Source organism: Aspergillus ruber (genome assembly GCF_000600275.1).
Source record: "Aspergillus ruber CBS 135680 unplaced genomic scaffold scaffold00023, whole genome shotgun sequence".
NCBI classification, from domain to species: Eukaryota; Fungi; Ascomycota; class Eurotiomycetes; order Eurotiales; family Aspergillaceae; genus Aspergillus; species Aspergillus ruber.
In genome coordinates, this window is record NW_024467319.1 from 420,977 (window position 1) to 448,590 (window position 27,614).

Sequence of the window (27,614 nt, forward strand, 5' to 3'; positions counted from 1 at the left end):
AAAAAAAAAAAAAAAAAAAAAAAAGAGAGAAGAAAGAGATAGAAATGATGAAAAGAAAGAGAGGAATAAAGGCAATTCTAGAAAGTAGACTAATAGCCAATTCGGTTAATGCTTGACATGGGCAAATATCATATGAAAGGCTCGATAGGGTTGCGTTTCAGGGTTTTATTTTTCAGGGGATCGAATCTGCCTGTTCTATTATTATTTATTATTATTATTATGGCGACTGCAAGTATTGCGACTGCCACCATCTCTCAGTCATTTAGACTACTCTGCGCATACACTACTGTAAGAAATCCACGGATTTCAGTCCTGCTCACATCTTGCCCTTTTGGGAGGCTTGTCTCCGTGGGCCTGGGAGGCCAATTATGCGTCGCCCTGTTCCCCGAGTTGCCTTATTGGGAGGTATCGGAGTAGATTGAGTATCTACCATAGAAGATCTTGATTAAGGAGCCGGTGTCTGGTTGGGGTATCCAGTTAGTAGTCTACGTACACCATTTCTCCTTCGAGAAAAGAGTCGAAGTTCTGAAACACGCTAGACATGGTTCAATCCATGGGGCAGTGGGCCTGTCAGTACTTACATTCAGTACCTACGTAGAAGTCACGTAGGAATCACTCCGGGCTGAGAGCATGTTCTGTTCTCACCTCGTACTGTGCGAGTGCAGAGTAGTGTCGATTGCCTCTCCCTGGACTAACTCTGTACTCTGTACAGCCAGTTCCCCTTTCCATTGCGTGGACACCCTTACCAACTTCGGATTAGTGCTGGATACGTAAGCGAAGTCGATCGTTCCAGAGTTGAAATTTGTTAGGGTATTCCTGACTGGAGTACGGAGTGCAGAGTATTCAGGAGTAATATGCAGAGAATTAGAGCATTGGAATATTAGGAGAATTAACACACTCTGATACGATATGGAGAGTTCCTGGGGTACATTATTCTGCACATACGGAGTAGTAGTATATGCTGAGTGGACCTAGTGGATGTTCTTTTTTTAACTCGAAAACCCCGATATGCAGGGTTTCACCTGTCGCAAGTACCGATACACGATAACCATGTCTCGTGCAGCACGTCACTATATAAAATTGTATAGTGTTCATGTACCTGTACTTTTTGTCGATATTTCTGTGTTTTAACCATGTAAGAAAACTCTGATTCTATCATGACACAAACTCTGCCACGCGGCTCGATCATCGCCAAGCCCAGCCCAGCCTAGCCACTGTCAGTCGTCCGAAGACCGTCCGAAGACCATCCGAATCCATCCCAAGCTGATCCAAATGAACTGGAATCCAGGGTCCAGTATCTGTACATCCGGCAGCAAACACAGCCACGAATCAGACCCTAACGGCCTCCAGCAAATAGCATCATAGAATCACTGGCTCACGGTTCAGGGAGAGTTCAGCTGTTCGAGGCTTGCCACTGCCATATCACGATGTGCCAGACAATTAGCCTAATATAGCCTGATATATTTCGAATATGGTGCTCTGCATTTGCCTTCCACTCGCTTTACTGCTTCTCTGCTCGCTTGGGCCACTTCTGATTGTTTCAGCTCGGGCACTTGTCTCTTCCTGACCAATCTGCAACGGGCCTTACGCGGCCTGATGCTCCGGCGGTACCTCTGCTTTTGGTATATGTACTTTATGGTGCCTAGTATGCCTAGGACTAGTACGTACTCGTAGCCTTGCGTCAGTCCAGGCAGTCCTTTTATTTTTATTTTCATTTCTTTCTTTCTCGCTATGTGCTCTGTCGAGTATGTAAGCGGCTAAAGGAAAAGAAAAAGGTGCACCGTGGCCGTGGTTGACGGCCGATCCTCATAGTACACCGTAATGCTAGTAGTTCAGTAGTTGTGCTTTGTAGTTCACCATGGTCATGCTCATACTATGTACTCAATTACTAGCCAAACTATTCACTGGATACAAACTCCCCGCTCGATTCCAAATCCCATCACTCACGCGAATAACAACACTAACATCCACCGCCCTCGTCTCCCGGATACAACAAGCCAGACACGTTCTCCCCACGCGACCAATAACCGCATTGCTCCCTGTCGACGCGCACCAGGCGCGTGCGAATGTTTCCTGCGTCGGGCTTCCCCGTGCGTCTATCACGAGGATCTCGCCGCCGGGCACGACTTTGTGTAGTGAGGTGGCGCCGATGAGGGCGCTGGTGGGGACAAGGACGTATTCGAAGGAGGCGTGGAGGGGGTGGCCAGGAAGGTGGGACGGTTCGTGCTCGTTGTCGCTGTTAGAGGCCTTTCCGGCCGGGGGGCGACAGTTGTAGGAGGTGATGAAGTGGACGTTGTTTGTTAGGGATATTGATTCTTTTGTCGATTGACAGTCGGGTGAGTTGGACTGTATATTGAATGAGATGGCTGGCGTGCCTACGCCTGCATCGTTTGGTTCGGATTCGGATTCGCTAATGAACGACAGCATGTCCAGGTCAAAAGATACCAGCTCTTCCCGCGGACGGTCGACCGGTAACGAAAACGCCTCGCGCGAAACATCACCATCCCCCAGTGGCGTCGAGAAATGTGAGATCTTATTCCCTTGCTGGATTCGCGGCTTCTTGTTCGTCGGTGGCAATTCCTTGGTTCTCGCCTCGAACCATCTCCCGCTTAATGGCTGTGATGTCGACCGGTCAACAGGCAGGATCTCGCTTCTAATCCATTCCATACACTCCATGGTCTCTGGTAGACTGGCCAGTACGCGCCCGACGATACATTGCTTACTCCACCAACTGCGTCCGTTATACGAGAATCCGCCATAGAGATTGGCCACGGGACCGAGTGTGGACAATGCCTCTGGATCATTCTCCAGGACTGTGGCGAGAAGGAGGTGACTGATGCTTTCTCCGGGCGGTACGAAGCCTGAAAGCCAGCTGCGGGTTATCCAGCCGACGTTGTCTTTCGGGTCGCTGCTGTCCTGGCTGTCGATGTTATGAAGGAGGATCTGGCGCCGAGAAGGATTGCGACTGTACATCTCATCCTTGCCTAGAGTGGCTGTTGCTGCGCTGCATACTGGACGGCTGTATACTTCTTCGTTGACCTTGAACGGAAGCTGTTTCAGCACATCTAGTCGAGGCCAGCCGATGTTCTCTGCAAACACGAATAACCCCTGTAGCTGCTGCTCGATATGGAACGGTGTCAGTTTGCATTCCCAGGCCGACTCGGCTTCTGAGGCACTATGGACTGACGACCGACGATGAACGGTGAAAGCATCTCTTAGAGACCGACGTCTTCCATGCAGACCTTCTTCGCTATGAGTTGACGTTTGGTTATCGCAACGGCTTATCCCAAAGCTGTCGAGAAATCGCCGAACAACAATCAAGTCCCAGTTTACCTTTCCGTCGCGAAGCTTGTCAAATTCGTGTATATCAATCGCGCTGATATTCTCTTCGGGATCCCTCAATACCCCGGCGCGAGAAACAGCGTCAAGTCGAATAAGCAATTCGCTGGCCAAGAGCATCTGGATGAGCAGCCACTTTCGCTCAAGACCAGGATTGGCCCATGGCCGCTTCTGCGCGTCCTCGCATTCCTCCAGGTCGAGACAGTCTCCTTCCCGATGAGGCGGCATCTCCCAGAGAATCTGACCAGCGTGCAGACGCCACTCCTCCAGGCTAAAGTTAATCCACGCCCCCGGCGCCGCCAGGGCAGTAGTAAGCATTCGAATCTGCGACTTGAGGCTATGCGGATCATCCTCTTCCATAATCGACCGGGGCGGAGGAAGCAGGAACTTCGAGTACAAATCTCGATGCAAGATCTCCAATGTCTCCATATCCAATATTGTTTTATCCACCTCCGCATGTAACATATCGTGGCGGATCTCCTGCAGCGTCCCGAGACGCTCGATCAGTTTCTCCATATTTGGGTCCCGCACGCCGATGCGCTTCCATGTCGATGGTCCGTCGAGGAGCATCGCTTTGCGGTCGTGTACCGTCCCGTCCAGACACTGTGCATATGGATCGTTGGAATGGTGCTCGATAGAGTCGGATGCCTCCATGGATGAGGTCATCATGGAGGGTCTCCGCAGTCCAGGACGTGGCCTGGGAATCTCTGGCCCTGTATACCGAACCTGGTCTGCGACGGGGAGTTCCAGGAAATGGCGGAACCCGTACGATCCGGGCTCTTTTGCCGTTGAACACAGCATATTGGGTACCTCGTATACGCTTATGTCAAACGTCGGCCGTCTGGGTCCGCCCGTATGTTGTAACCCCTGCAGAGGAGCTGGGGTGTCGCCTTTGACCACATAGCCATCGGGTACCGACAGGTGAGCATGCAATGTAGATAGACTGAAGGAGGAGTGCGAAAGCGGTCGTCGGTCCCAGAATTTCTGGATTAAAAGATCGTGATCGCACCAGGGAAAGATAACCTGCGGTTGCCAGAGACCAAACGAGCCTTCGTCGAGGAGGAAATACGGCGCTCCGACGAACAGTGCGTGGATGTCTTCTCTTGAGAGTTGTGCCGTATTGTTCTGACTTGATTTCCGGCGATGTTCGGGGCCTGCCTGGGGCTTCGCATGGGACGGCGAGGCCATTTTTGTAGTCTAGATATAGGGAAAAGTCGGGTTATTCGTACTTTCAGGCTGTGAAACCGTTATGCAGGAGAATCCCCCGGAAAAAGGATCGTAAGACAGGGAGGCTCGAGGGTCGTTCGCCTCTTGGAATAATGATGCAACATGAGGACATTTGCCTTCGTGCCCGGTTACTTACCTGCTTCTGACCCTCCCTGTCAAGTGACCCTCCTGCCTATCCAGTTTTGTATATGCGCACAATCACACTGCAGCACTTGCAGCCGTTGAATGTCAAGCAAGAATTATACAGAACCACAGTACAGTGTCAGAGCCAATACCAAATGCAATGAACAACGGTCATGACGTCAGCTGGGACACACTTCCGCATACGGTATACCTCGGTATGACGATGGCTACATGACTATGCATTGTTGAAAGTCAAGTCATTATTCATTCTATACTACATGGCACGGTCTAGGCGTGCTTGTGGAAGAAGTCAAGGACGGTCTTGTAGCCACGCTCGTACTCCTTGCGCACCTCGGTGTCCTCCAGGTTCGAACGAGCAGCCATCCAGCCGTGGATTTGGGTGGGGAAGGTCTCGACGTAGTTCGGAGTCTTGAGGTTGGTCTTGAATGCTTCGATGTCATTCGGGGGCTCGTCCTTGGAGGCCAAGAGAGCCATGGGGATGTTCACGGCCTTGGCGTCGTTGGGGTCGACCATGGCGGGGTGGCACTGGACAGCAGACTTGAAGAGCTTGTTGTCCTGGCCGGAAGACAGAGCGGCAATCTTACCACCCCAGCAGTAGCCCAGGATGGACCAGTCGAAGCTGCCGCCGGAGGAGAGCTTGTTGGCCTCGGCCACAACATTGGGGATCTTGGAGAGGGTGTTGGGGGGGGCGGCCTTGGTCTGGAAGAAATTGCCGAGCTTCTGCTTGTGGTCGTCGGTCTGAGGAGGGAACCAGGAGATATCGGCGGGCTGGCCCTCGAAGAAGTCGGGGATGAAGACACGGTACTTCTGCTCGTTGGAGTTGGCCAGGATGTCGGCTCCTTGGATGGTCTGGGGGAAGAAACCGAAGATGTCTGACTCTCAGCATTCCATCTTCACGGAAGAATGCGTAGACCTACCGTAGATGACGAGGATGGCCTTGGAGGCGGACTCGGGGCCGGTAACGTCTACTCAATTAGCGCTCTGGTCATAACATCCCGGGTATATGCTTCTTACACGTCTTCAAGCCATTGATGGTCTTGTATTCACCCTTGCCTTTGTATCCCTGGGCGACAATAGGGGGGATCTGGCAGCAAGCCTTGCTAACACCGGACATGGCGGAAGAGCAATGGATCGGACGAACACAGAGGAACGGTTTGAAAGTGGGACGAGCGGTAATGGGCGTGAAAGACTTGCGCAGAGGGGTTGCTAGAAGCTGCCTGTATCTCATAAGTGAATGCATAGTTTCAATGGCCGAAGAGAGACGCACTGTATTCAATTGACCAGATGAGTTGAAGCGAGAAAGGAGAGAGAGAAGAAGAGGAAGAGTGAGGAAGTTAAGAGGATTATTTAAAGAACCCCGCCGCGACGTCATCGGAGATACATTCGGCAGTGCATTACCGAGTGTAGTAGCATGGTATAGTATCAAGAAAACCGAGAAAGTATTAAGGGCATAGATGCAAAGAGCGTACATGTAAGAGTACCGGGTAGGATAGAGGTAGATAGCGAAGGCGTATCCGGGGCTAGAGACGAGTACAAGTACAGTGCGTGCTGCCAATGCACAATATACATAACTGCACCAACATATCGCATCAGCACACTGGCATACTGTAACTCGATATATCATGGCATGACTCGGTTAAAGACTTGACTGATCACATCAACAAGGTTTTGTTTGCTCTTTATCCCCCCGGCCAATCCTAACAGCACCCATGCTCGTATTCTTTATTCGAATGCCCGATGCACTACACATAGGCACTCTCGGACTTCCCTCCATGCAAGGAGCCCTTCTTTCATTTCCTTTCCTTTGCCATTTAGAGGTGTCTCTCTTTGTAGATCAAGAACCGGATCGCCTCTGGATCGACAATTGACATCTGTCTGTGGTCTCGGGGCGCCGGACGCTGTATATATTTCAGGAACCCAGACGTTTTCAATTGTCCGGTCTGCATTTCTTTTTTTTCTTTTTCTTGGTTAAATGCCATATTGCTTTTAATCTTTATCAGTCTTTATCGCTCACTCCCCTCTTATTTGAACTTACTTTTCCGTCTGTGTTGGACTCCGACATGCCTGGATGACCTCCATTCCACACTCACTATCAGAACAACTGTCCATTACACGTCGAATTTCGCAATCCTTTCAAGCAATTAATCCAGCATGACCATTCTCGATGCCCTGACTACCCAGTCTCTCCCTCCGAATGCCTTTTCTTCTTATCCACCGCAGACTTTGGCCGCGACTTCGCATCCCGCCAGCCATTTCGTGTCTCCCTTATCGACATCCCCGAGCATCAGCACTGCAGCATCGTACTGGACCGGAGCGCCGGCGCAGTCTTCGTGGCCAGTCAACAATAACACTCAGGGATATCTTCAAGATGCGTGGAATCTATACGAAGCACCGAATCCCAATCAGATCACCGACTCCAATGTCGCCATCTCTCAGCCGTACGAGATCCCGTCGCTTGTGCCGTCTTTCTCCGCCGCCCAACCGCAGCAGCCACTCGCAGCTGAAAACTCATTGTCCTCTTCTTCCTCCTCGTCTTCCTCGTTTTCCTCGTCCATGTCCTCGCCCGCCTCTATGAATTCCCTCGTCTACCCCCCTCGACAACCATGGCCCTCCTATTCCCTCCCGGCCATGAACGGCCCCGTCCGCACCAACATCCACAACCCAGGCGGCCAAATGACCGTTTTGCCCAATATGCCCTCAGCTGGCGGTATCCTTCCCGGGTTCAACAGCGGTCATGTCGCGAGAATGTACCAAGGGCCTGCGTCGCAATCGCCACATCTTCCAGGCTCGGGATCGGGCCTGGGCGGGCCGACCCAAGATCGGCCGTTCAAGTGCGATCAGTGCCCACAGAGCTTTAATCGGAACCACGATCTCAAGCGACATAAGCGAATCCATCTCTCTGTCAAGCCGTTTCCGTGTACGCATTGCGATAAGAGTTTTTCGCGAAAGGATGCACTAAAGGTGTGCTTGTTTACTTCTGCTCGAGAGAATGGATGAAAGCTAACTCTCAAAGCGCCATCTTCTGGTCAAAGGATGTGGTAAAGACGGCCCAGTCGTCAAACGAGAACATGAATAATGTATAGTCGGCTTCGTTCCTTTTTTATTGGCGTTGGTTACATTGGGGTTACGCGGAGGCATTCTCGGGTTTTTCTTACGGCTTGCTTTGTACAGAGTACATGGGTGGTTATAGTCTTTTGTCTATAGAACAGGGTTATGTAGTTACTGCATGATAATACCAGTGATTTATGTTATGCTTGATTGCCGTTGAAGTCTACTGTAAACCATTGACGAAGCCTCGTTTCAAGAAGATCGCTACCATGAATCGCCATAAGGCGCAGTGATGGATGTGTTCCTGGTACCCCAGACTACGAGTCTGCCAGCATATCAGTCAGAAAACTGCAAGGGATGCAATGATACCCCGTTTGATAAGACACGTACGCATGAGGGAGCGCAATAAGTACGACGCAGGCGCATTAAGAAATGATAGCGTAAGATTATCAAGCTAAATATAGAAATAGGTACTATGGTATGATAAATAAAGATCCGAAAAGGCCTCAGAAATCAAGCGATATAAGTATAGGAGCGTCGGCTTCAGAGAACCTCGAGTGTCTTCTGTGAGTAGAGTTGCCTGCAGATGAAAACTGGGACCATAAGCGATGCGACAACGATCAACAAACAAACGAATCCAGCCCAGATAAGCATAGGGACCATTGAAACATAAGTTCCATAGACCGACAAGATGACACCATAACCGAGAGAAGAGATAGGACAGAATACAGAATAAATGTATCGCAAGACTCGGTACGCCTTTCCAGGATCGACTGCAATCCTGACAACAGATAGAGGGCACCGTTTAGCTAGCTGTTTTGACTCAAGACTGTCCAGTACTTCACACAAGGGAATCAAGGCCAAACAAGAAAGGAAAGCTACAGATACAGCAAGCACCAATACAAACATGATAAAAGTATCATCTCGGCCCCTGACGAAGAGAAAGCCTGCCACGCCAGTCATTACGGCTATGGCAAGCCGCATGTTGTCTAGGTACCACGGTTCACTGTGAAACTGCCTTTGGCAAAGGCTTGAAATTCGATTAAGCAGTGGCTCAGCAGAGGCTTGCATGGGAAATGACAAGCCATGTGCCACCATAGCCTGAGGTGGTACAACGGTGTCCCGGTTTGCTTGATCTTGCAGGAGACGGGTGTCTTTATTGTAGTCCACGGAACTCAACTCGAGCTGCTCCTGAGACCTAATATGTGGCGCGAGGCTGCTATAAGAGCCATCATGGTTCTTGTACTCGGTTTTGCGTCTATAGATCATATCTGTAAGTGGCAATTAGCAAAATCATAGTTACTTCGAACACGAGTTTTACCAGAGCAACCCTCCACTATCAGTAGAAGAGGTACTAGAAGCATGAATACTGGCACTAGTTGACCAGAGCTCCAAGTATCCTCTTTGACTATGCCTTCATCTTCAATCCCTTGTCTCGAATTATGAGAATCCATCACCCGAATGCGGTAGATGAAGAGTTGGATAGTCTCCCATATTAGTAAAAATAATAGCCACAATAGCTGGTCGCCAGTCAGAACCTTCAAGGTCTAGTTTCGGTAGGATATCAACCGAAAGTTCGAGAGCGCACAAAGTCGAGTAGGGATTGGAACGAGACAGACAACGAAGGCAAAAACCATGAATGACAGGGCAAGAGCTTGCAGACAGCGGCGCCATTCTTGGGCTTTCCCACTAAGCCAAACCAGAACTGCCCGCCATAGTTTTCTGAGCACTTGGAAAAAGGGACTGCAGAATCTCCTAGTGATCGAGAGCATCTGTATCAATCGCACGACGAATCCGCCAATGAGCATGGTTTCGGATATGAGTGTACCTCATCCCATAATCCAGTCAAGGCGATACCCATGGCTATCAAAGCGGCAGACAATAGGTATCTCAGGACGATAAGAGCTGGGCTCATCCCCATTGAAGGCAATTCATATCGCGAGCATTATGGCGAGCCCGGTCATAAGGAATACCCTTACGTACCAGATGTAGCGATGTTTTTCGAAGTATTTCTCCAGACAGATTAAAGTTGCGATGTGTGTGACCGAAACAAACCGGACGAGCCTTGTTATGATCTGCCAATGATAGACTGACAGTCCACACTGGGGCTGGTAATAACCACTGATGATGAATGCAAGTCCAGTAACTAGCAGTTGGTCACTCAATGCTAATACAACCTGAGCTAAGACCATTTATGGCGTTGCAGCAGCCTGATATCTGGTTAGTAGCAATACATACAGCCCCTGAAGCTGGAGCCCAAGGTAACGACGGTACTCTTTTGAAGACCTTATGTATGACCTTGTGTATAGACATATCAAGCACAGTATCCGATTCTGTGGCGTAACGACGTAGTAGAAGACCATGGCAATGAGACATGCCCAAGAAGTAGCAAGAAATTCTACCAAGACCTTTAGATCATTTAATACTTGTAGATTGTTATTATTGGAAGCAAGTGACGTACTCCGATCCCAGAAACGTCAGGATTCGCTTCCAGTCTGCGGTTTTCCATCGCTGTGCTATTTGAACAATCATGAAGACCGAAGCGATGGCGGCCCGTGATTATGGTTCTGTTCTTTCTATGGGTTATATCATCAATGAACTGTTGCGCGGTTTTGGATACTACGAATTGAGCGAGGAGTTTTGTTTTATTTGCCCTGAATCTGACAAGGCTGAGGCTGAGCAGAGTAGATGCCTTGTCTGAGTTTCAACAGCCACTATTCAAACCACGGAACTAATAGTATAGTTCCAAAAAGAGCTTATTATGCTAAGCCATTTGTAAGCGATTTGGTGCCGGTCGTTCAGGGATGTAGGATGGTGTTGAGGAATTAGTAGCACGATAGTCGCTGATAACAATACCTCTGGCATAGTAAAACAGGGACCAAATAGCGACGGTAGTCATACTTGGAGTGTCTAGTGTACCTTCATTCCCGAATGTAGATGAGACAGGAAGGAGGACACTTTCCCAAAGTGGAAGGTTCTACCACGTGACCAATATCGAAAGCACTCTTTCCATCAACAATCTATATGTGCATAATACAAATAACTCTGTCCCGAGGGATGGTTAAGCTTACTCTCCATGATCAGCCATGTGGAAATAAAACAAAAAGCGTACGCGATGTCCGATAGCGATCCGATGTATCAACTGGAGCTATCACATCCACGCGAGTCATAATGAAACGAATCAAACGCTTGATTAAAATTATGTTATGCTAACGGAGTGTTCTGACTATACAGATAGGGTATCATTCTCTCTCTTCCATTCGTCCACCAACCCCCGGTAATCCTCCACACCATACGGAGCAAAACACTGGGCCAAAGCGCCTCCCTTACGGTTCGTCTTTAGGCCCAGATCCCGGAGAAGCATGTCCACATATGGCAGCGCGTCGAAGACAAAGTCCGGGTTGCGGCGTCCGAAACCACCGGGGTAGCGGTATTTGCCGAATTCGCTGTGTAGAGCTGTCTCCCAAATGAGATCGAGATTGGGGTCCTGCTCTTCGTCCTGGCCTAGGGTATTTTCCTTGGCGATTGGCTCCTTGGTCTCGGAGACCCTGGCTGAGGCGAGCAGTTCACGCACGTCCGGTGGACACGAAACAGTTGGGTTCACGTCGAGTTTGCCATCAAAGTAAGCCGCGATCCAAAGTGCTTGGGTTTGCGCGATCATAGTCGTGTTGATGGTCATGGTTACACCCATAAAAGCGACGGAGCGCTCATGAATCAACGATGGAGGCACGATGAAGCGCGTCAGACGGAATGGGTGGGTTGCTGTCGCTGGCGCATCGTCCGACAGTGGACGATACTGCGGGTTGGGTGTGGGCTGGTTCCGCAGCTTGGGGAATTGCTTCAGAATCTCCTCATCGGCTCTGCGCACCAGCGCTTCATCCATCGAGTCCTCGCTCCATGGGAAGCCCAGATCGCGGTCGATGCCAACCGGCAGGAATTGCATGTTGGGTGTTGCCTTCCAGCCTGTTGCGCAGATAAGCGCCGTGATATCGTCTAGCACAGTGCCGTTGGCCAGGTGTACCGAGTTGCGCGACAGATGATCAATGTCGGCGACGTGAATGCGCACCTTGCCGTCATGCACCAGATCAAAGAAGTTAGTCGGGTAGTTGAGGATACTCAGTGACGAAGCGATCCAGAACGGACTAATCCACGGCTTCAGCTTTTTCACTTCGGGATGCTCATTGTAGCCATTGAGCTGGACGACATCGTTCGCCAAGGTAGACCAGAATGAGTCAACAATCTTGCGTCCTAACCAGGTACCGTGCAGGAATGACCGTACACCATTGAAGCCATCTGCGTCGCCCCAGATGCACGGGCTGAACCATGTCAAAAACCGCGTGGTCACCAGTTTCTCTAGCCACTTCTTCAGCGGCGTTACATACGGCGGCGCCATCCAGATAGGCCCGTGGCCGGACTCACGAATCACCCAGTCGACCTGCATCCCCGACGTCGCGCAGGCATACACAGCATCCCAGGCGGATTTGGTACCTCCGAACACCGCCGCCTTCTTTCCAGACTGCAGCACCTGCGACTCATGCTCGAGCAGGTCACGACAGTGGAACAAAGGTGCGCCAAAGTCATCCTGTCCCTGGAAGCTGGGAAGGAATGCCTGCGACGTGATACCAGTTGCCACAATCAACTTCCTGGCCACTATTGTCTGTTCCGTATTGTTATCCTTTTGCGACGCTGTAGTCAACAGCCATGTCCCATCCGGACGGTGCTCGGCGCTGCGCACGTATGTCTCGAGACGAATGCGATCGGTGAAGCCAAAGTGCTCGGTGTACTTCTCCATGTACGTCTGGATGACATGGCCGGGGATGTGTTCACCGGGTTTGACGCCAAAGGCCTTTTCGGTCATGGGGAAATCGCTAAATTCGTAGGTGCCTAGCATGTTGTTGGACTTGAGGCCTTTGTACAACCGGTGCTTAGCCCAAACGCCACCGACGGACGACGCGGACTCCAGGAGGAGGACATTGCTGGATGGATTGACGTCGTGATAGGTTTTGATGGCTGCAAGACCACTCCAGCCTGAATCCGTTAGTACGCCCAAGAGATAGAGGTGAAGATAATGAATGCTTACCGGCGCCGACGACGACCAGATCAACTGTTTCCATGGTACTGAATATCAAGTATACAATGCTCGGAGCATAAATCAATGCATGCCAATATGTTCTGCTTCTTCAGGAGAAGAAAGAAACGAGAGGAAATCCCTGGTTTTATTTTTACCTGGCTGTTATTCCCGATCATTTCGCACATCCTGATTCTGGACTGGACTAATGGAAACCCGGAAGCACAAAGTACCCATTATGGTCAGACAAGACAGATTTCCACCAAAAGAGCATGACAGGCGAGCAAACGGCCCGGGGATTAAGAGCCGTCTGAGCAGGATAAAGTTCGACGGCGCATTCTCTCTTCTTTCTGATTTGGCGAGGATTTATTTCCGGCTAGTCAGTAACGGCCAGTGGGTCTGTTGGTCCTTTTGTGCCAGTTCCCCGTTGAGTCTCTAGTACCCACTAATGTGAACTGGAAAAAGGGACATCGCCCGGATGTTCTCCGCGAGAGATGTATATATCTGTACTGAATGCAAAAGTTCCCGTGCATAAGCTGACGAATATGACGAACTAATGAAATAGCAGAGGGAGTAGTGACATGTACGGGGTATGTACATGCAAGTAAGTAGATTGCAAAGTCAAAGCCAAAATGCCGGTCCCGCTGTCAAACCGCCGACTGCCGACCCCTAATAAGAAGGCGTTTCAGACTTGACAAGAATAGTACTCTAATATTGGAAAGAGAACGTCCCCAACACTGCCAGGACCAGTACCGGAAAACACCGGTTCCCTTGCTTCCTCTTTTACCCTCCATGTTGGGTCCGATACTAGTCAGTTCACGGAACTACAAAATTTTTTCATACCTGTCAGACCTCTTTGTGGCCCATTCATCCAGTGGTTGCTGTCCATACCCACGCCGATCGATATACAAGGCTCCAATGCCAGAATGGCGGGTCCGTCGGATGAGATTCCAGCCTGGTGATCGTTTCATTCTGTCCACAAAGTACTTGTAACTAGTCCCCTCGGCATATTCTTTCTAAGTTTGGCTTAACTTCTGTCATCCGGTGGCGTGGGTCTGGACTAAGCACGCCGTGTGCCAAACACTACGTATATGAGAGCAATGCACCTGGGCTAGCCAAAAAAAGAAAAGAAAAAAACGAAAAACAAGGCTTGCTTGCTTATTCCTTGCCCCTCGTCCTCCCGGATATGGCCACCGGATAGTGCAGAATATCCGAAAACGAGAGAGATGCAAATGAAAATGCACAGACATCTCGGCTAACGAGGCTACCGGTTCATCGTCCGGCTCTGCTCCCGGGACTCTAGATTTTGTGATTGCTCTCGCGGAACATCAGAAATTCTTCACCCTAGCTGTTTCTACTATAACTCCACCAAGATTAGCACCGTTTATCTATCATTTCCGGCATCCCCTCCAGGCGGGTCTGCTGGGTTTTCTGCAGCAGTTATATTTTCGTAAATTTCCCCTGGCTTTAAGCCCGCGGTTTTAAGTTTTGAAATGCTCTTTCGATGTCAACCTTTTGAAAACGCCCGTTGTTTGTTGCCGCAGTCAGGTTGATTCACTATGGCCGATAACTTTACCATCGAGGCGTTTACCCTTCTGAGCTTGGCGGTGGTAGTCATTGTGATACGCACCGGTGCCCGGTTGTCTATGGTGGGCATCCGCAACTTTCAAGTTGATGACTATCTCATGCCGCTGGCGGCCGTGGTCTATGGCCTTGAAACCGGCGCTGCATATAGCGTTGGGGCGAAATGGAAAGGCCTCGCGAATAATTCCATGACGGACGCCCAGCGGCTCGCCCTCAGTCCGGACTCTGAGGAGTTCCTTTTGCGTGTAGGGGGTTCGAAGACGCAGGTTATGGGCTGGTCCTTGTATACGCTGCTGTTATGGCTGCTCAAGACCTGTATGGCGGTGTTTTATTCGCGTCTGACGTGAGTGTTGACTAGGATGCAAAGGCCACGACGATGCTGACTCTTTAGTTCTGGGTTGATGAACATGCATCTCCGTGTGCGCTTGGCCTATGTTTTCATTGGCGTCACGTACATCGCCGTCATCTGTTCGATTCTCTTTGGATGCCATCCTATGCATAAGAACTGGCAAATATATCCCGACCCAGGCAGTATGTCAACCATATCCTTTCCATCTGATCATTTCTGACATATGCAGATTACTGTCAGCCTGCCGTATCTTCAATCGACGTCTTCGTGACTGTCACTCTCAATGTTGCCACAGATCTGTACCTCATCAGCATTCCTGCTCCGATGCTCTTCAAAGCTCGTCTCCCCTGGTGGGAAAAGTGTGAACTTCTCGTCCTCTTCAGCGGTGGTTTCTTCGTCATGGCCGCTGGTATTCTGCGCTGTGTATTGATCGTCACGGTACGTCTCCCCTCCCCTTGACCCTGTATTGCCCGTAAACTGACAAACTAGGCCGGTGCCAACGGCGCCCAACAAGCCGGTAGCTGGGCCTGCCGAGAAACATTCGTCGCCGTCGTCATTGGAAACATCCCCATGATCTACCCCGTTGTCCGCCGAATTGCTCGCCGTGCCAACGGCTACCTCTCGTCCTTTGGCGGCAGTACCTCTGATAACCTCTCCCATCCTCTATCAGAGAACCGATACCATACCGACAAGTCGGACCACAGCCGTCGCAAGAAGTTCCGCCATCCGCTCTCCCTCCCTGGTGAAAGCCAATGGGCCAATACTATAAACAATGATGAACAAATGATTTTGCCGACATCCAGACAACACCCGCCTACTTGCGAGTCGAATATGCATGATCAGGATTGGGATGCGGTGAGCCAGCGCAGTCAGGACGGAATCAAGGTGGTCCATGAGACCATCGTTCAGAGTAAGGCGAGAAATATGGTTTGAAAAAAAAAAAAAAAAAAAAAAAAACTTTCCTTTGTTTGGGTTAAAAAGGCATAGGCGTTATATGGTTGGTGATTGATTCAGGCCGGATACAGGCCAGCTACACGGAGGATGCATATTTAGGGCTTTCTTTTGTTCGATATACCCATTACAGAACTATACCAGTGTTGATAACGAATACATGGTAATCATATAGAGCATTTTGGCCCGCATCTATCGAGTCATTGTCGGTTAGAATTATGGGCTATAGTTAGGTCAGATCAAGCTTTGATAAACATCAAACTCGTGTTATTTTACATTAGATACACATAGAGGCGCCCAAACGGACAAGATCATGACTCCATCCCATTCATATCGTCCGGTGTTAATATCGACTGCCACTCTTCCGGACTAACGCGTAAACAGAGCGTATAGTAGCGCCCTTGGATCATCTCGGATTCTCCTTGCGGGTTCCCTGCGAGGGCTAACTTAGTCCCTCCAGCAAAAGGTGTACTGAACCAGACCGGGTTTCCCATGGTATCACCACCAACCCAGCAATCCTCATTGCATGACATGCTGGTGCCGTACAGTAACGGACTGAAACCATTGCAAACCGCTTCGGGGATATGCAGTACATTCTCCAGGAGAACGGTATGTGAGCTAAGGTCTTGCGGACTCTTGCAGAGCTCCAATTCCACCGTTCCTATTCCTGCCACTTGTAGTTCATCGAAGGGATTGAAAATGTTGCTTTTTATTTGTCGTGACACGGGCCGGTACGTCTTGAACGAGGCTTGGTCTCGCGCATAGTGGCAGTTTCCGGTGATGACCATCCAGTCATAGCATTGACGGTTAACAGAGCCGACTCTTGTTCGCTTTCGGGGTTCTTCGGCTTCTTGTGCGATATCGTCGGGGACGCGCATTGTCTGAGGATCAGGACTCTGGTTAGCAAGTGTTACGACAGTTTGCGCGGCTGTTCAGGCACTTGTAGATCAGAAGACTCACGGCAGGATGAAGCAACTGGCTTGGAGGAGGGAAGTTGTAATATTTTTCCGAATACAGTGCTGGACGCGATTGACGGCCACTGGTGGTCTAGTAGTGTAGCGACAGCTACGAAGCAGAGAACTTGAGCTGATGGATCGCATCCGGAAACAGAAAACCCGGCAGTATGTTGAGGCGGTGAGTAATTTACCAATAGCTTGTGGGCGGTACCTGAGTAGCTGTCCCAAATAGGCAAGAGCTGTCGTGCATATAATTGAGCAATCATTATTGTTCTTATGCACTACATGAAATATCGTACAATCCAATTTAGAAATACAAAAACATTTTTGTGAAATTTCAAGTTCATGCTGAATCTCTATGCATACGGAGCATTCCGTACTGCTACCACGCAATTCGATCTTCAATGCACGGTATTTCAGTAATGGCACAAGTTACGGTGGACCGAGACTACATGGATTATACGCTCAGTCTGCAGTTGCACACTGAATACCCCCGGTATAGTTGTGCATTTAACTTGAATATGGCGTGCTTGCAGAGGTTGGAGTCGATGTGGGAGAAGATAGACTGATTCTACTGCGTCTTAGTCTCGCCTCTTTGCCTGCCTGTCTATATAGCATTCTCCGTATCTGTCAACGAATCCGACAGTGAGCATACAACGGCAGTAGAGAAGTGTAACAGCAAGTACTGCCATGGAATGAGGCTGTCCGTTTTGAGGAGACCTTGGACTACGTCCTTATGATCTCACAACACCTCACCAGACATGCCACGAGATCTGAGAGTGAGACCGGTTGGCGGCCCCTTCGCGTGGTGGCCACTCCGCCATCGGCTCGATTGATTGGACTCGCCTGATACTTCCGGACGAATCAGTATCAGGTTTCCAGATTTACCGCAGAAACGTCATTCTGGCCCCTGGAATTGGCGGAAACTTGGAAGGAGTGGTCTCTAAAGTCACATTCCGCCTTGACACGACAGCCCTGCACAGAGGACTTCCTTTTTGCAACACACGATGAAGCATGCACACGCTTCAATTTGCTTCCAAATGTCACGGTTTAACATGGTGGATGATTGAACACATTCATGAGGACGTGGATATCGCCAGTCTAAACCTAACGGACCAAAAGTGGACTGCTCCGGAGGGGTTGCTGCGCGCTGAGAGAATCACAATCAGATTGGGGAGAAGGTTTCTGGTATTTTCTTCTTTTTCTTTTCCTCCATGAAGACTTTTACGAGACTACCTGCTAACTCAATTAACTCTTGAAAAAAAGTTGCAGGTTCTTTCAGTCATGGACCGCTTCTCCCGTGATTCTGCGCACTGTTGATTCGGTCATACTGCGAATAGTGACTCCTGCCTGGCTACCTTAGACCCCTGATGATCGTCCTATTCCGGATAATGTATCACGCCCAAAGCTTTCCTGTTTGTTGAGGTAAGACCGATTTGGAACCCGCGACATAGGGAATAGCAGTCCAGGGCACTGCACCTTGGCGACGCGACCTCGAGCCTAGCAACAGTACATTCTATGCAGACTTTTTACATTTTAGATTTGAATCCCTTTCAGAAAGAAGTCTGCACAGGCAATTGTTCAGCGACGAGTGCGCATAGGCGAGGTTGCGGAACTAGCAGTGCTTGGAAAGCTTGGAAGCATTGCTTGTCTCGTTTTCTGAAAGCCATGGAGAGTTATTTTCTCGGGTCGATGATACGACACGGCGCGAAGCCTACAAAGCTCGGACATCTCCAATTCGCACCGGTGGCAAAAGTGTACCTGATCTCACAAGCCGGATGCGAATGTTTGCCACAAGTCGTCCTAAGGCAATGGCGACATAAAATTACAAAACGTCGCAATGCTGCGGTACACTGACTCGAGGGCTCCGGTCTGATGTCGCAGCGATCGACGAGCAGGTGCTAGGCGGATGCTGACTGGACAAGGACGTATCTCGTATAACAACTTTGCTATACTTGGGCGAATCAAGCACAAAAGGCGTCGAACGATTCGGAATATCCCAACAAGAGGGTGCATGGCAGAAGGAGATGTACTGTGGGCAAATACGGAGTACCTTTCTTCGGATGCCCGTACCGCTGGCAATACGCACATGTTAGCTCGGAATCTGAAGAGAGGGTTCATTTTCCGTTATTTCTTCTGATATACTTACGGTGGAATAGGTTTTTCCTTGGCGTTCAATCTGTTTCGTGGAAGCATGGCCCATCGTCCGAGTTTTTCGCTGCAGTGGATATCGGCGAGCACATGGCCGATGATGTGGACGAGGTGCTGGGCAAAGTGGTACGGATGCCTGCCGTTGTACCGCCGAGCTTGTGAAGTAGGCCGACTTTGTAAGAGCGCAGTTCGTGAAATTCGGAGACGACGTGGTCGGCCATTAACTGGGAGACGCAGGAGCGCCGGGGGGGGGGGGGGGGGGGGGGGGGGGGGGGTGTGGATTGTTCCTGGGTTCAGGACATTTTCTCATTTCCTCGGGGGTTGAGGTTAGGTATAGTTGGGGCTCTTGGGATGAGATGAGGGTTTGGTTTGGCGGTGGAGGGCTGTGGTCCACCGGCCTCGATCTGGTCACGAACGTCTTTGCTGTACTTCTGGCAATCGACAAGTTGTCAGACTGGTGAACCAGCGCCTTCCATTTCGAGGATTTAAGCTTAAGGCACAAGGTGTGGCGAATACCAGATCCACGGGCATCTGCGGCACCATTTCCAGGGAATCTGGAGTGACGTCCCACGTGAATCGCAAATGGCAAAACACCACAGAATGGTGTTGTGAAAAGTGCTATTTTCGTCTATAATTACCAAGAACAGCATTACACATCCCGAAGCGCGCCCGGGCGAGTCTAACAAGCCCCGATACGGGGCTAACCCCGTGTGACCAAAAGCACTTTCCAAGGCTGCCCAGTTACCTTCCTTGATGGGATCCAGACAGCCAATAATATCGAACCGTATGGGGGGGATGTATTTTCCCCTAACATACCTCTATCCTCATTGGCCATTTGCCGAGCACGCGCCTGTCGGAAGTGAGAGCCAGCAAACAAAGGTCATGTCCAGAATGGGCGCATCCACAGATCACGGTGGAGGATTCATTAGTACTGCAGCGCATAGTTGAGTGCGGTTGGCTGCTGATTGGCAATCCGATACCACATGCTGGCCCACCTGCAGTGAGAGAAGATTTGTATCTGCTGGCTTGATGAGGGCGAGGAAAGGAGAAAAAAAAGAGGGTTTCAATATACGCACATGGATATATCTATGTCGAAAGATTGTTCCCTTTACAGAGTACATAGAATTTTGAATAACACTACGACATACGCGCTCCCCCTCTTGATGTCTGATCCACTCCGGCCGTGGCCTCCACGACCGATTGCTCCAGCTCCTCGAGGTGGCCGCGACGAAACTCTGACTGCTTCCCCTTTCGGGCATCCCCCATCGGGTCAGGGTCCATCGGAAGAGACTTCTCTGCCCCTCCGGAAGCACAAAACGACAGCCTGTGAGATATGTAAGCAGAAGAAACTCAAGGTATGGCCCGTGTTTTCTTTTCTCTTCTCCCCTGGGCCTCTGCTACGGCTTATTCTGACGGGGTCAGTGTCGCGGTGGCCCTCCATGTGATTACTGTGTCATCAACGGCATTGATTGCCAAACGAACGTGTTGAGCGACATGCGCCGTAAAGGTGCCATGGAGCGCAGGATTGAGCAGCTTGAGGATGCCGAACGCCTGCTGTTAAACCTGGTTGAAACCCTAAAGAAGGATGACCAGAGTATACGCACCTGTCAGCTGATCAATTTGATCCGCAGCAACGCGTCCCTCGATGAAATTAGCTTCTTCCTCGAGCGGCAGTTCTCTCCGGAGGAGGTAGAGAGGATGCCCGAAGTTGTCGAAACTCAGAATCATCTTGCACGGATACCGAAAGAAGAATCCTACGCTCGTCCGCGTCGATGCGTGATGCCCATCCAGCGTTTGGTCGACGTTCCCATCTACCGTGTCCCCGCGAAGCCTTGGACGACCGTGACCGACGACGACGATTTGGTGTCCCATCTGATCTCGATATGGCTCACCTGGAGCCATCCCTGGTTTCGTTGGGTTAACCGGGACCTTTTCATCCGGGACATGCAGGCCGGTCAACTGGACTGTGAGTTCTGCTCACCATTCCTGGTGAATGCCATTCTCGCAGAGACAAGTGTACGCAAATATGACGGCTTTCTGAACAGGCGTAATGGAGACTGACGAATGAAACTCATTCTTTCTTCGGGATTACAGCTTTATTCGGACTATTGCGAGGTATTCACGGTTCCGGACGAGATGATATCCAGAGGCGACCATTTTCATGAGGAGACGTTGCGTTTGTTTGAAGAGGAAGAGGAGGAACAAGTCAGCCTCCCGACAATACAAGGTCTAATTACCCTATTTGTACGGTGGGTTGTCTGGTTGTATCTTCGACAACTATGCCAGCTAATCCGCGCATTAGCATTACAATGATGGGGAAAGGCCACATTGGATGGATGTACCTGGATATGGCTATTCGGGCAGCCAAAGAATACGATATATCGCATCCTTACCGACCGACAGACCAGGAATCGGTACGGATCATGGAGGATGCCATCAATGAGACGCTGTGGGGTGTTTTCAATATCTGCTGGTAACTCCATATCCTTCTTCTGGTGAAAATGTGTGCAAGAAAAGGCTAACTTTTCTAGCACGGTCAATCTGTGCACACTCAGACATGTCGACATGGAACCTCCACAACGCCCCCGACCTTTGATGAATCACGAGAAAGCGAGCGAAATCTGGACACCGTACCCCAAGCAAATGGACCCGATACCAAGCCATTTATCCTCTTCGTTTCATCGGTGGTGCGATTTGTGTTGCATAATGATCAATATTACTCGGACATTTTTCGATTCGGAGAATATAACTTCGCCGTCACAGGTGTCGGCCATTGGCAGGAATATCGAGTGCCAGCTCCAAGGCTGGTATGCCAATCTGCCGGATTGTCTACGTGTGGGGGAGAGAACAGTACCACATATACTCTCTCTACAGTACGTCTACTCCCTTGTACCGGTCGACTCTTCAGTTTCATGTACTGACAAACATTCCTAAGTTTGTTTTATTATACGGCGTGCGCACAGCTTTACAGCATCCTTCGATCGCAAGCTCACGGAAACGATGATTCTATAAGCGTGGAGGAATACCAAGGCCGTCGGTTTGCCACCGTGCGAAATATTGCCGCTTTGTTTGACATCCACCGTCAGCAATGGGGCGTCGAACGCATGCACCAGTCGACGATACAATGTGTGGCGGTCGGTTGTCTGTCAATACTTGAAGGATTGGAATTTCCGGAAAACAGCCAGGCGTTTGTCACGTTGTGTACTGCTGCGCGGGACTTTGGTCGCCATTTCGCCCTGGCTCGGGGAGTTTTGCAAGTGATTCAGCTTGCCGCACAGAGCATGAGGGTGCTTCTCCCGCAGGGCACTCATGAGCTTCTCCGGGAATTTGAAAAGACGCGTTGGGGAGATGAGCAGCGCATGCAATCCAGCAGCCTGTACTTGAGTGCGGTGTATCGACTCACACAAGGGGCTGGCGACGGGAAGGATGATGAACAACTCCAGCCAATCTGGGAATCTTTATGATTTATGAGCTACGCTTATTTACGACTTTCGGTTAAATGTCTCTTTGGTTGCACTTGAATCTAGATTAATATTCTTGTGGTCTATCTGCATAATGAAGTCAGCGTTATATATCCATTGGATCTCCAGGCATCGACCGTTGAGTGTAGACCAATACCTTGGTGGCTATTTCAGTGCTATACATATATAAAGCGTCCTCGACAAAGAGCCGAATCCTTGACCTATTGTTTCTCCCTTCCCGCGTGCTGCATTGGTCTCCTTTCTCTTTTGGACTAGCTGAGAGGTTGTCGCGGGGAATACTTCCCTGCATTGTCGTTCCCCAGCAGCTCAGCTCCACTCCCTCCGCATTGTATTGCCTTTTGCAACCAAAAGAGCAATTCTGGCCGCTTTTGCGATTGAAACTGATGCAATTGTGCTTGTCGCGACAGTAATTGAGCTCGCGGTCATGGCCGGGGAGAGATTATTTAAAGCTGGGCAGGTTGCGCCATTCGAGCGTCAATTGGAGTTGTCACAATTGTGCGAATTTGAGTCTGCGAACTGCCGGATATACATATTGAACCATGACCGAGGTGATCACACACATTGTGCTTTTCAAGTACAAGCCGGACATAACATGGAGCGACTTTGAGAAGCACTTTGATATTTTCATGGCGCTAAAATCGAAATGCGTCAAGCCGGACACCAAGCAACCATACATGAAGAGCATGAAGGCTGGTAAGCTTGTTGGACTATACGGAAGGAGGAACCGGCATTGACCGTGAACAGGCAAGAATCGCAGCTGGGAAGAATTCAACAAGGGGTTGACGCATGGTTTTGTACTGGAGTTTGAGAACCAGGCGGACCTGGATTACTATCTGACGGAGGACCCAGTGCATTTGGAGTTCTCGCGCAATGCAGCGCCATTGATGTAGGCATTCGTGTAACCCGTGAATGATTCGCGCTGACTTGTTACAGTGATGATTCAGTTGTGATCGGTACTGTCGCCCAGTCTGCGATGCTAATATACCTGCTAACTGTATAGACATTCGGGATGGCGTTCTATTCGGACCTCCAGCGAAGAAACCTGCAATGCGCGCCGGTACCTACAACGGCAGCTGCCATTGCGGATCATGTGTCTGGACAGCTGAGATTACCGACCCGGAACATATTCTCTGCCACTGCGATACCTGTCGGAAACTGGGAGGAGGGCCGTACTCGATGAACCAGATCATTCACAAGGTAAGGCATTTCTATCCGAACTATCCCCCCAGCACTCCTGTAACCGCTGAATCAGGATGAAAATGAGGGCCATGAACATCATGATCATGGCGATGATGAACACCTTCATTATGAGCATGAAGAGCCTGATGACCACGATAATGAAACTAATGATAATAATAATGACCATGATAATGACGACCACAGGACCAACTACGCATCCTCACTGGGCAACCCAGAGTCTACACCTACACCGGCGCCTCCGGAAATCCTGTCCACTGCTACTTCTGCCCAACCTGCACCTCGCACATCTACCACCATCAGGCCGTCATGGGCGATCGCATCATCATCCGGACCATCCTCCTCGACGGCGGACAACGAATGCAACCGGGAGGCGAGATCTTCGCGGAGGGAAAGCTCGGGTGGGTGGACGCATTGCGGGAAACGCTGGAAAAGAAGAGTTAGACAGTGGAGAGAAAAGTGAAATAATAGACACCGTTCAGGGCGAAGTACTTGTACTCTGGTACATACTCTTATAGTATCCGCATTGGGAAAACCGTAGATAGTGATGAGTCAGCGAGAGTGTTATCGCCGCGCTACCTCCGACGTTCTCCATCGCCCGAACAGAGATGGACAACCACCACCACGATGCTGTCCACGATGCTGTCCACGATGCAGTTCACGACTGGCAACATGGCACTGGCAATGAATTAACGCCAGATGAACCCCTTCCACCATACTCGCTACTACCAGAACCCGGATTGATCCATAACCAGACCGACGATGACCCGTCGGCTCGAATGCCCAAGCCATGTGTCGTCCCTCGTGAGTCCAATAGCAGTGACCCCAAAGACATGGAGGCTAATGAGAAGGAAGAAACTGCGCAGACATACCACGGAAGCATCTATCGTCCCTTTGCCCGCGCATACCCCCCCGATCTCCTCCCCCACGGTATCACTCGCTCCGACTTCATCGCTTTCGTTGACGGCCTGAACGAAGTCTGGCTAGCGGATCCGTACCTGCAAGCTATAAGTGTGTCTGGGAATGTGTTGAATTTTATGCCGCTGTTGGAAACACAAATCGTCGGGCTGGGCGTCACGATCGCAGCGGAATACGGGTCCATTAAGCTGTCGCAAATGCGCACCGAAGCGTACCTGCGACTAGCCAATACGGAACTATTCAAGCCCAAGGGACTTCGCGTGCAGATCTTGAAAACGTGGGAGATGATGCATACAGCTGGAATTCCGCGGACTGTGCTGCAGCTTCGGCCTGCCGGGGAGGATGAGCGGTTCGAGGATCTGGATGACACCAACACAGACAAGGGAAAGGGGAGGGAATATGATCCACAGCTGCGGCGAATGGAAGCGTTGAAAGACTACGTGATGCCTCTGACATTCGACCCCGGGAGACCATCGTCCGATAACTGGTTGAAGCAAGCGTCGGAGAAGCAGGAACGGTTCTTTTCGGAGAGGCAGAACAGTATAATTCGGGGCAAACGGGAAAAGGCCGCCAAACAAGTCAGCGAAGCCGAATCGGTTGAAAGGGAGCTCAATCGGCAAGCCGACGAGTTGGAATCGGCCAAGGCAAAAGCTACTATCCGGGCGGCCGAACGGCTGTCGGGTCCTCTGGGTGAGTCGAATCAAGGTCAACTGTGGATTCAAGAAGATTTGGAAAAGGAATTGAAGAAGTTAGACAAGCAATTGCAGCGAGTTAGCCGAGAGAAGGAGAAAAAGGTCACACGTAAAGTCCAACAGAGTGAACGGCGTCTGCACCGCGTGGAAAAGCGCGAGCATCGGATTGTACAAAAAGTGATGTGGATTGTGGTTTCAGCGGATGACGGAACTGGCTTTGAGAACCATCTCATGGAGCACACCACTTATATGGAATGAGCAACAATCTACCTCTGTACTCCGTACTCAGTACTTCTTACCCCGTACAAGTCAACCATATCCGGTCTCCCTGGGTATCCATCGCTGGCCGACTGTGCTCGGGACTAGTATAGGCCGATACCGCAGCTGCTCAATTATCAATCTTCAGAGATTCTCAATCAGGAAATGCTCTGAACGTCAGCGCTGAATCTCAGCCGGCAGTTCTTTACCACTTGCTCGTGTGGAGTACTGGTTTGACGTGGACATCTAGAGCACATCGCACGCATTCAAGTACAGTAGTTGACTAGGATACTCGTGGTTGTGCCATTTCCAGATCAGATTTGACCGGGAACTGACTCGATGTGCAGCAGATAGATAAGCTGTCATATTCTACGTGCAGTCAGTTGCGCAGTGTCTTGTCTCAGTGACAATCCATACCATTCCAATATCGTCTTTGTGCATCGTTAGGTCAGTCCACCACGTATACTACTCATGCAATACGGAACACCATCTGGAATAGTGCAACATAGTGCTCCTACACTCACTCTCACTAGACATAACCGACAACCGCGGTGCACCGGAGTGTCTTCATTGCCCCCTCCCATCGTCCGTCGTCCGGGCCGACTATGAAAAAGAAGCTTTTTCAAGCTTTCTAAGCCGAGTCCGTGCTTTCTTTTCACAAATTGCGGTGAACTTTTTCGGTCCACTCGGATCCTGGATGGGAGAGATGGGCCCCTCCGGTGGATGCGAGACGGGGCGAACATGTTCACGGAAAAATGCCGCGCAGTGGATATCATGAACCACTGGAATGCAACAGCCAAGGAAAGAATTCTTTCCGGCAAAGCCCTCGTACTCCGTGGAAAAGTTCGAGGACACCATTTTGGGGCCGGGCCAATGATCGTCCGTAATTTGACTCACTTGTCAGGCCGGGCCGATAGCCGCTGTGGTCGGTATTGAGATCAAAATGCACTAAGTCAGCCCCAGGGCCAAATTAGGAACGCTGATCTGTGATTATTCATGCAGGATGCGAAAAAGGCCATGTGTGCTCCGGCTCGCAAAGTCGGGCTGGGACGCTGTTCATTGGACAAAGATAAATGCTGACCTTGCAGGTTGCATTGGCGCAGCCCCCGGCAGAGATATAAGGGTGTCCGTACCCGGATTGCTTTCCCTTTGTATCCTCTCCACGATTCACGAATCTACGTTTCAGTCGAGCTGGTCTCGATCGTTCAATTTTTTTTTGTTGCTAGCGTTGAACGAACTGAATAATAGACGACACATTGAATACACAAAATGCTTGACGCCCTTTCACCCGACGAGGTTGTGGCTTCGGTCAGTCGTATCGGTGCTCTGAAAGGTCACAGTCGGTTAGACAAGGTGTTCTTCAGCTCTGTCTTCGCGGGCAGTTTGTTGGCTTTTGCCTGTGGAACGTTGCTGAGCACCAACGCCGCCGCCTGGTACCAAGATAATGCTGGTGGATTGATTCGTACTCTCAGCTCGCTGGTTTTCCCGTATGGATTGGCGATGATTATCCTCTGTGGTGCCGACCTGTGCACGAGTTCGTTCCTGTTCACCACCGTTGCTGTTCTGAACCGCAAGTTGTCCTGGTGGCGGATGCTGGTGCACTGGTTTGTGACGTTCTGGGGAAACCTGGCTGGTTCTCTGTTTGTCATGGCGCTTATTTTTGGCTGTACGTTGGGCCCAAAGAAATAACACGATTCCAAACTAACATGAGCAGACGGAGGGGTTTTCTCAGCCGATCCTTACAAGTCCGAAGTCATCTCGTACGCCAACAAGAAACAAGTTACACCCGAGTTCCACATGATCTTCCTGCGCGGTATCGGTTGCAACTGGCTCGTCAGTATGGGCTGCTACTTTGCTTTGCAAGGCCGTGATCTCTCCTCGAAGGTGATGGGCATCTGGTGGCCTATTTTCGGTTTCGTCTCGCTCGGATTCGATCACGTTGTCGCCAACATGACTCTCATCCCCATGGCCATCTTCCTCGGTGCACCGGAGATCAGCGTTGGGCTGTACATCTGGAAAGGTATCATCCCGGCCTTGATTGGAAACATTGTCGGGGGTGCATTGTTCTGCAGCGTCTACTTTTGGTACATGCATCTTATGGAGGTTGAGAAACTTCCGTTCGTCAAGCAAAAACAGGACGAGAGCCAGTCTGAGAACGGCCAAGGAGGTCCGCATAAGGACGACATCGAGGCTAGGGCTGGTATGATCTCTGCTACTGCTTAGATCATCCGCTTGATTGGTCTGACTTAT

At 50.3% G+C, this 27,614-nt stretch overlaps 14 protein-coding genes across 14 annotated transcripts; 7 read left to right on the forward strand and 7 right to left on the reverse strand.

The window, feature by feature from the left end:
* Positions 1 to 1,317: 1,317 nt before the first annotated feature.
* Positions 1,318 to 1,798, reverse strand: EURHEDRAFT_167741 (uncharacterized protein). The gene has a single exon (XM_040777831.1). The coding sequence runs from the start codon at positions 1,713 to 1,715 to the stop codon at positions 1,446 to 1,448; it is 270 nt and encodes an 89-aa protein (XP_040636873.1). The 5' UTR covers positions 1,716 to 1,798; the 3' UTR covers positions 1,318 to 1,445.
* A 134-nt stretch (positions 1,799 to 1,932) lies between these two features.
* On the reverse strand, positions 1,933 to 4,449 carry EURHEDRAFT_430993 (uncharacterized protein; the record flags this gene model as incomplete). Its single annotated transcript, XM_040783410.1, has 1 exon — positions 1,933 to 4,449. A coding segment is annotated over one exon (2,517 nt), but the record flags the coding sequence as incomplete, so codon positions are not given.
* A 450-nt stretch (positions 4,450 to 4,899) lies between these two features.
* On the reverse strand, positions 4,900 to 6,073 carry EURHEDRAFT_414762 (dienelactone hydrolase family protein). Its single transcript, XM_040782518.1, has 4 exons — positions 5,978 to 6,073; positions 5,725 to 5,927; positions 5,628 to 5,675; positions 4,900 to 5,582 (listed from the first exon to the last, which is right to left on the reverse strand). Exons 2-4 carry the CDS (start codon positions 5,822 to 5,824, stop codon positions 4,978 to 4,980), a joined length of 753 nt encoding a protein of 250 aa, XP_040636875.1. The 5' UTR covers positions 5,825 to 5,927; positions 5,978 to 6,073; the 3' UTR covers positions 4,900 to 4,977.
* A 788-nt stretch (positions 6,074 to 6,861) lies between these two features.
* Positions 6,862 to 7,786, forward strand: EURHEDRAFT_379601 (putative C2H2 finger domain protein; the record flags this gene model as incomplete). The annotated part of the gene is made up of 2 exons (XM_040779193.1): positions 6,862 to 7,671; positions 7,724 to 7,786. The coding sequence occupies 2 exons, from the start codon at positions 6,862 to 6,864 to the stop codon at positions 7,784 to 7,786; spliced, it is 873 nt and encodes a 290-aa protein (XP_040636876.1).
* A 511-nt stretch (positions 7,787 to 8,297) lies between these two features.
* EURHEDRAFT_525017 (uncharacterized protein) lies at positions 8,298 to 9,679 on the reverse strand (the record flags this gene model as incomplete). Its single annotated transcript, XM_040786941.1, has 3 exons — positions 8,298 to 9,029; positions 9,080 to 9,305; positions 9,587 to 9,679. 3 exons carry the CDS (start codon positions 9,677 to 9,679, stop codon positions 8,302 to 8,304), a joined length of 1,047 nt encoding a protein of 348 aa, XP_040636877.1. The 3' UTR covers positions 8,298 to 8,301.
* Positions 9,680 to 10,786: 1,107 nt separating this feature from the next.
* EURHEDRAFT_414765 (flavin-binding monooxygenase-like protein) lies at positions 10,787 to 13,179 on the reverse strand. The gene is made up of 2 exons (XM_040782519.1): positions 12,839 to 13,179; positions 10,787 to 12,786 (listed from the first exon to the last, which is right to left on the reverse strand). The coding sequence occupies exons 1-2, from the start codon at positions 12,870 to 12,872 to the stop codon at positions 10,985 to 10,987; spliced, it is 1,836 nt and encodes a 611-aa protein (XP_040636878.1). The 5' UTR covers positions 12,873 to 13,179; the 3' UTR covers positions 10,787 to 10,984.
* Positions 13,180 to 14,231: 1,052 nt separating this feature from the next.
* EURHEDRAFT_167939 (uncharacterized protein) lies at positions 14,232 to 15,857 on the forward strand. The gene is made up of 4 exons (XM_040777832.1): positions 14,232 to 14,753; positions 14,802 to 14,941; positions 14,989 to 15,197; positions 15,249 to 15,857. The coding sequence occupies exons 1-4, from the start codon at positions 14,386 to 14,388 to the stop codon at positions 15,690 to 15,692; spliced, it is 1,161 nt and encodes a 386-aa protein (XP_040636879.1). The 5' UTR covers positions 14,232 to 14,385; the 3' UTR covers positions 15,693 to 15,857.
* Positions 15,692 to 16,886, reverse strand: EURHEDRAFT_505192 (uncharacterized protein). The gene is made up of 2 exons (XM_040785828.1): positions 16,671 to 16,886; positions 15,692 to 16,591 (listed from the first exon to the last, which is right to left on the reverse strand). Exon 2 carries the CDS (start codon positions 16,586 to 16,588, stop codon positions 16,022 to 16,024), a length of 567 nt encoding a protein of 188 aa, XP_040636880.1. The 5' UTR covers positions 16,589 to 16,591; positions 16,671 to 16,886; the 3' UTR covers positions 15,692 to 16,021.
* Positions 16,887 to 18,469: 1,583 nt separating this feature from the next.
* EURHEDRAFT_404641 (uncharacterized protein) lies at positions 18,470 to 19,759 on the reverse strand (the record flags this gene model as incomplete). The annotated part of the gene is made up of 4 exons (XM_040780325.1): positions 18,470 to 18,770; positions 18,816 to 19,041; positions 19,118 to 19,445; positions 19,634 to 19,759. The coding sequence occupies 4 exons, from the start codon at positions 19,757 to 19,759 to the stop codon at positions 18,470 to 18,472; spliced, it is 981 nt and encodes a 326-aa protein (XP_040636881.1).
* A 341-nt stretch (positions 19,760 to 20,100) lies between these two features.
* On the forward strand, positions 20,101 to 22,440 carry EURHEDRAFT_414769 (fungal specific transcription factor domain-containing protein). The gene is made up of 6 exons (XM_040782520.1): positions 20,101 to 20,172; positions 20,449 to 20,833; positions 20,912 to 21,066; positions 21,120 to 21,290; positions 21,349 to 21,690; positions 21,753 to 22,440. The coding sequence occupies exons 2-6, from the start codon at positions 20,516 to 20,518 to the stop codon at positions 22,279 to 22,281; spliced, it is 1,515 nt and encodes a 504-aa protein (XP_040636882.1). The 5' UTR covers positions 20,101 to 20,172; positions 20,449 to 20,515; the 3' UTR covers positions 22,282 to 22,440.
* Positions 22,441 to 22,838: 398 nt separating this feature from the next.
* On the forward strand, positions 22,839 to 23,189 carry EURHEDRAFT_461169 (Dabb family protein; the record flags this gene model as incomplete). Its single annotated transcript, XM_040784704.1, has 2 exons — positions 22,839 to 22,992; positions 23,044 to 23,189. 2 exons carry the CDS (start codon positions 22,839 to 22,841, stop codon positions 23,187 to 23,189), a joined length of 300 nt encoding a protein of 99 aa, XP_040636883.1.
* A 6-nt stretch (positions 23,190 to 23,195) lies between these two features.
* Positions 23,196 to 24,003, forward strand: EURHEDRAFT_168390 (GFA family protein). Its single transcript, XM_040777833.1, has 3 exons — positions 23,196 to 23,252; positions 23,300 to 23,496; positions 23,683 to 24,003. The coding sequence occupies exons 2-3, from the start codon at positions 23,347 to 23,349 to the stop codon at positions 23,938 to 23,940; spliced, it is 408 nt and encodes a 135-aa protein (XP_040636884.1). The 5' UTR covers positions 23,196 to 23,252; positions 23,300 to 23,346; the 3' UTR covers positions 23,941 to 24,003.
* A 272-nt stretch (positions 24,004 to 24,275) lies between these two features.
* EURHEDRAFT_517135 (uncharacterized protein) lies at positions 24,276 to 25,364 on the forward strand (the record flags this gene model as incomplete). The annotated part of the gene is made up of 2 exons (XM_040786537.1): positions 24,276 to 24,300; positions 24,352 to 25,364. 2 exons carry the CDS (start codon positions 24,276 to 24,278, stop codon positions 25,362 to 25,364), a joined length of 1,038 nt encoding a protein of 345 aa, XP_040636885.1.
* A 1,269-nt stretch (positions 25,365 to 26,633) lies between these two features.
* Positions 26,634 to 27,587, forward strand: EURHEDRAFT_461034 (formate/nitrite transporter family protein; the record flags this gene model as incomplete). Its single annotated transcript, XM_040784695.1, has 2 exons — positions 26,634 to 27,030; positions 27,079 to 27,587. The coding sequence occupies 2 exons, from the start codon at positions 26,634 to 26,636 to the stop codon at positions 27,585 to 27,587; spliced, it is 906 nt and encodes a 301-aa protein (XP_040636886.1).
* Between the last annotated feature and the right edge of the window lie 27 nt (positions 27,588 to 27,614).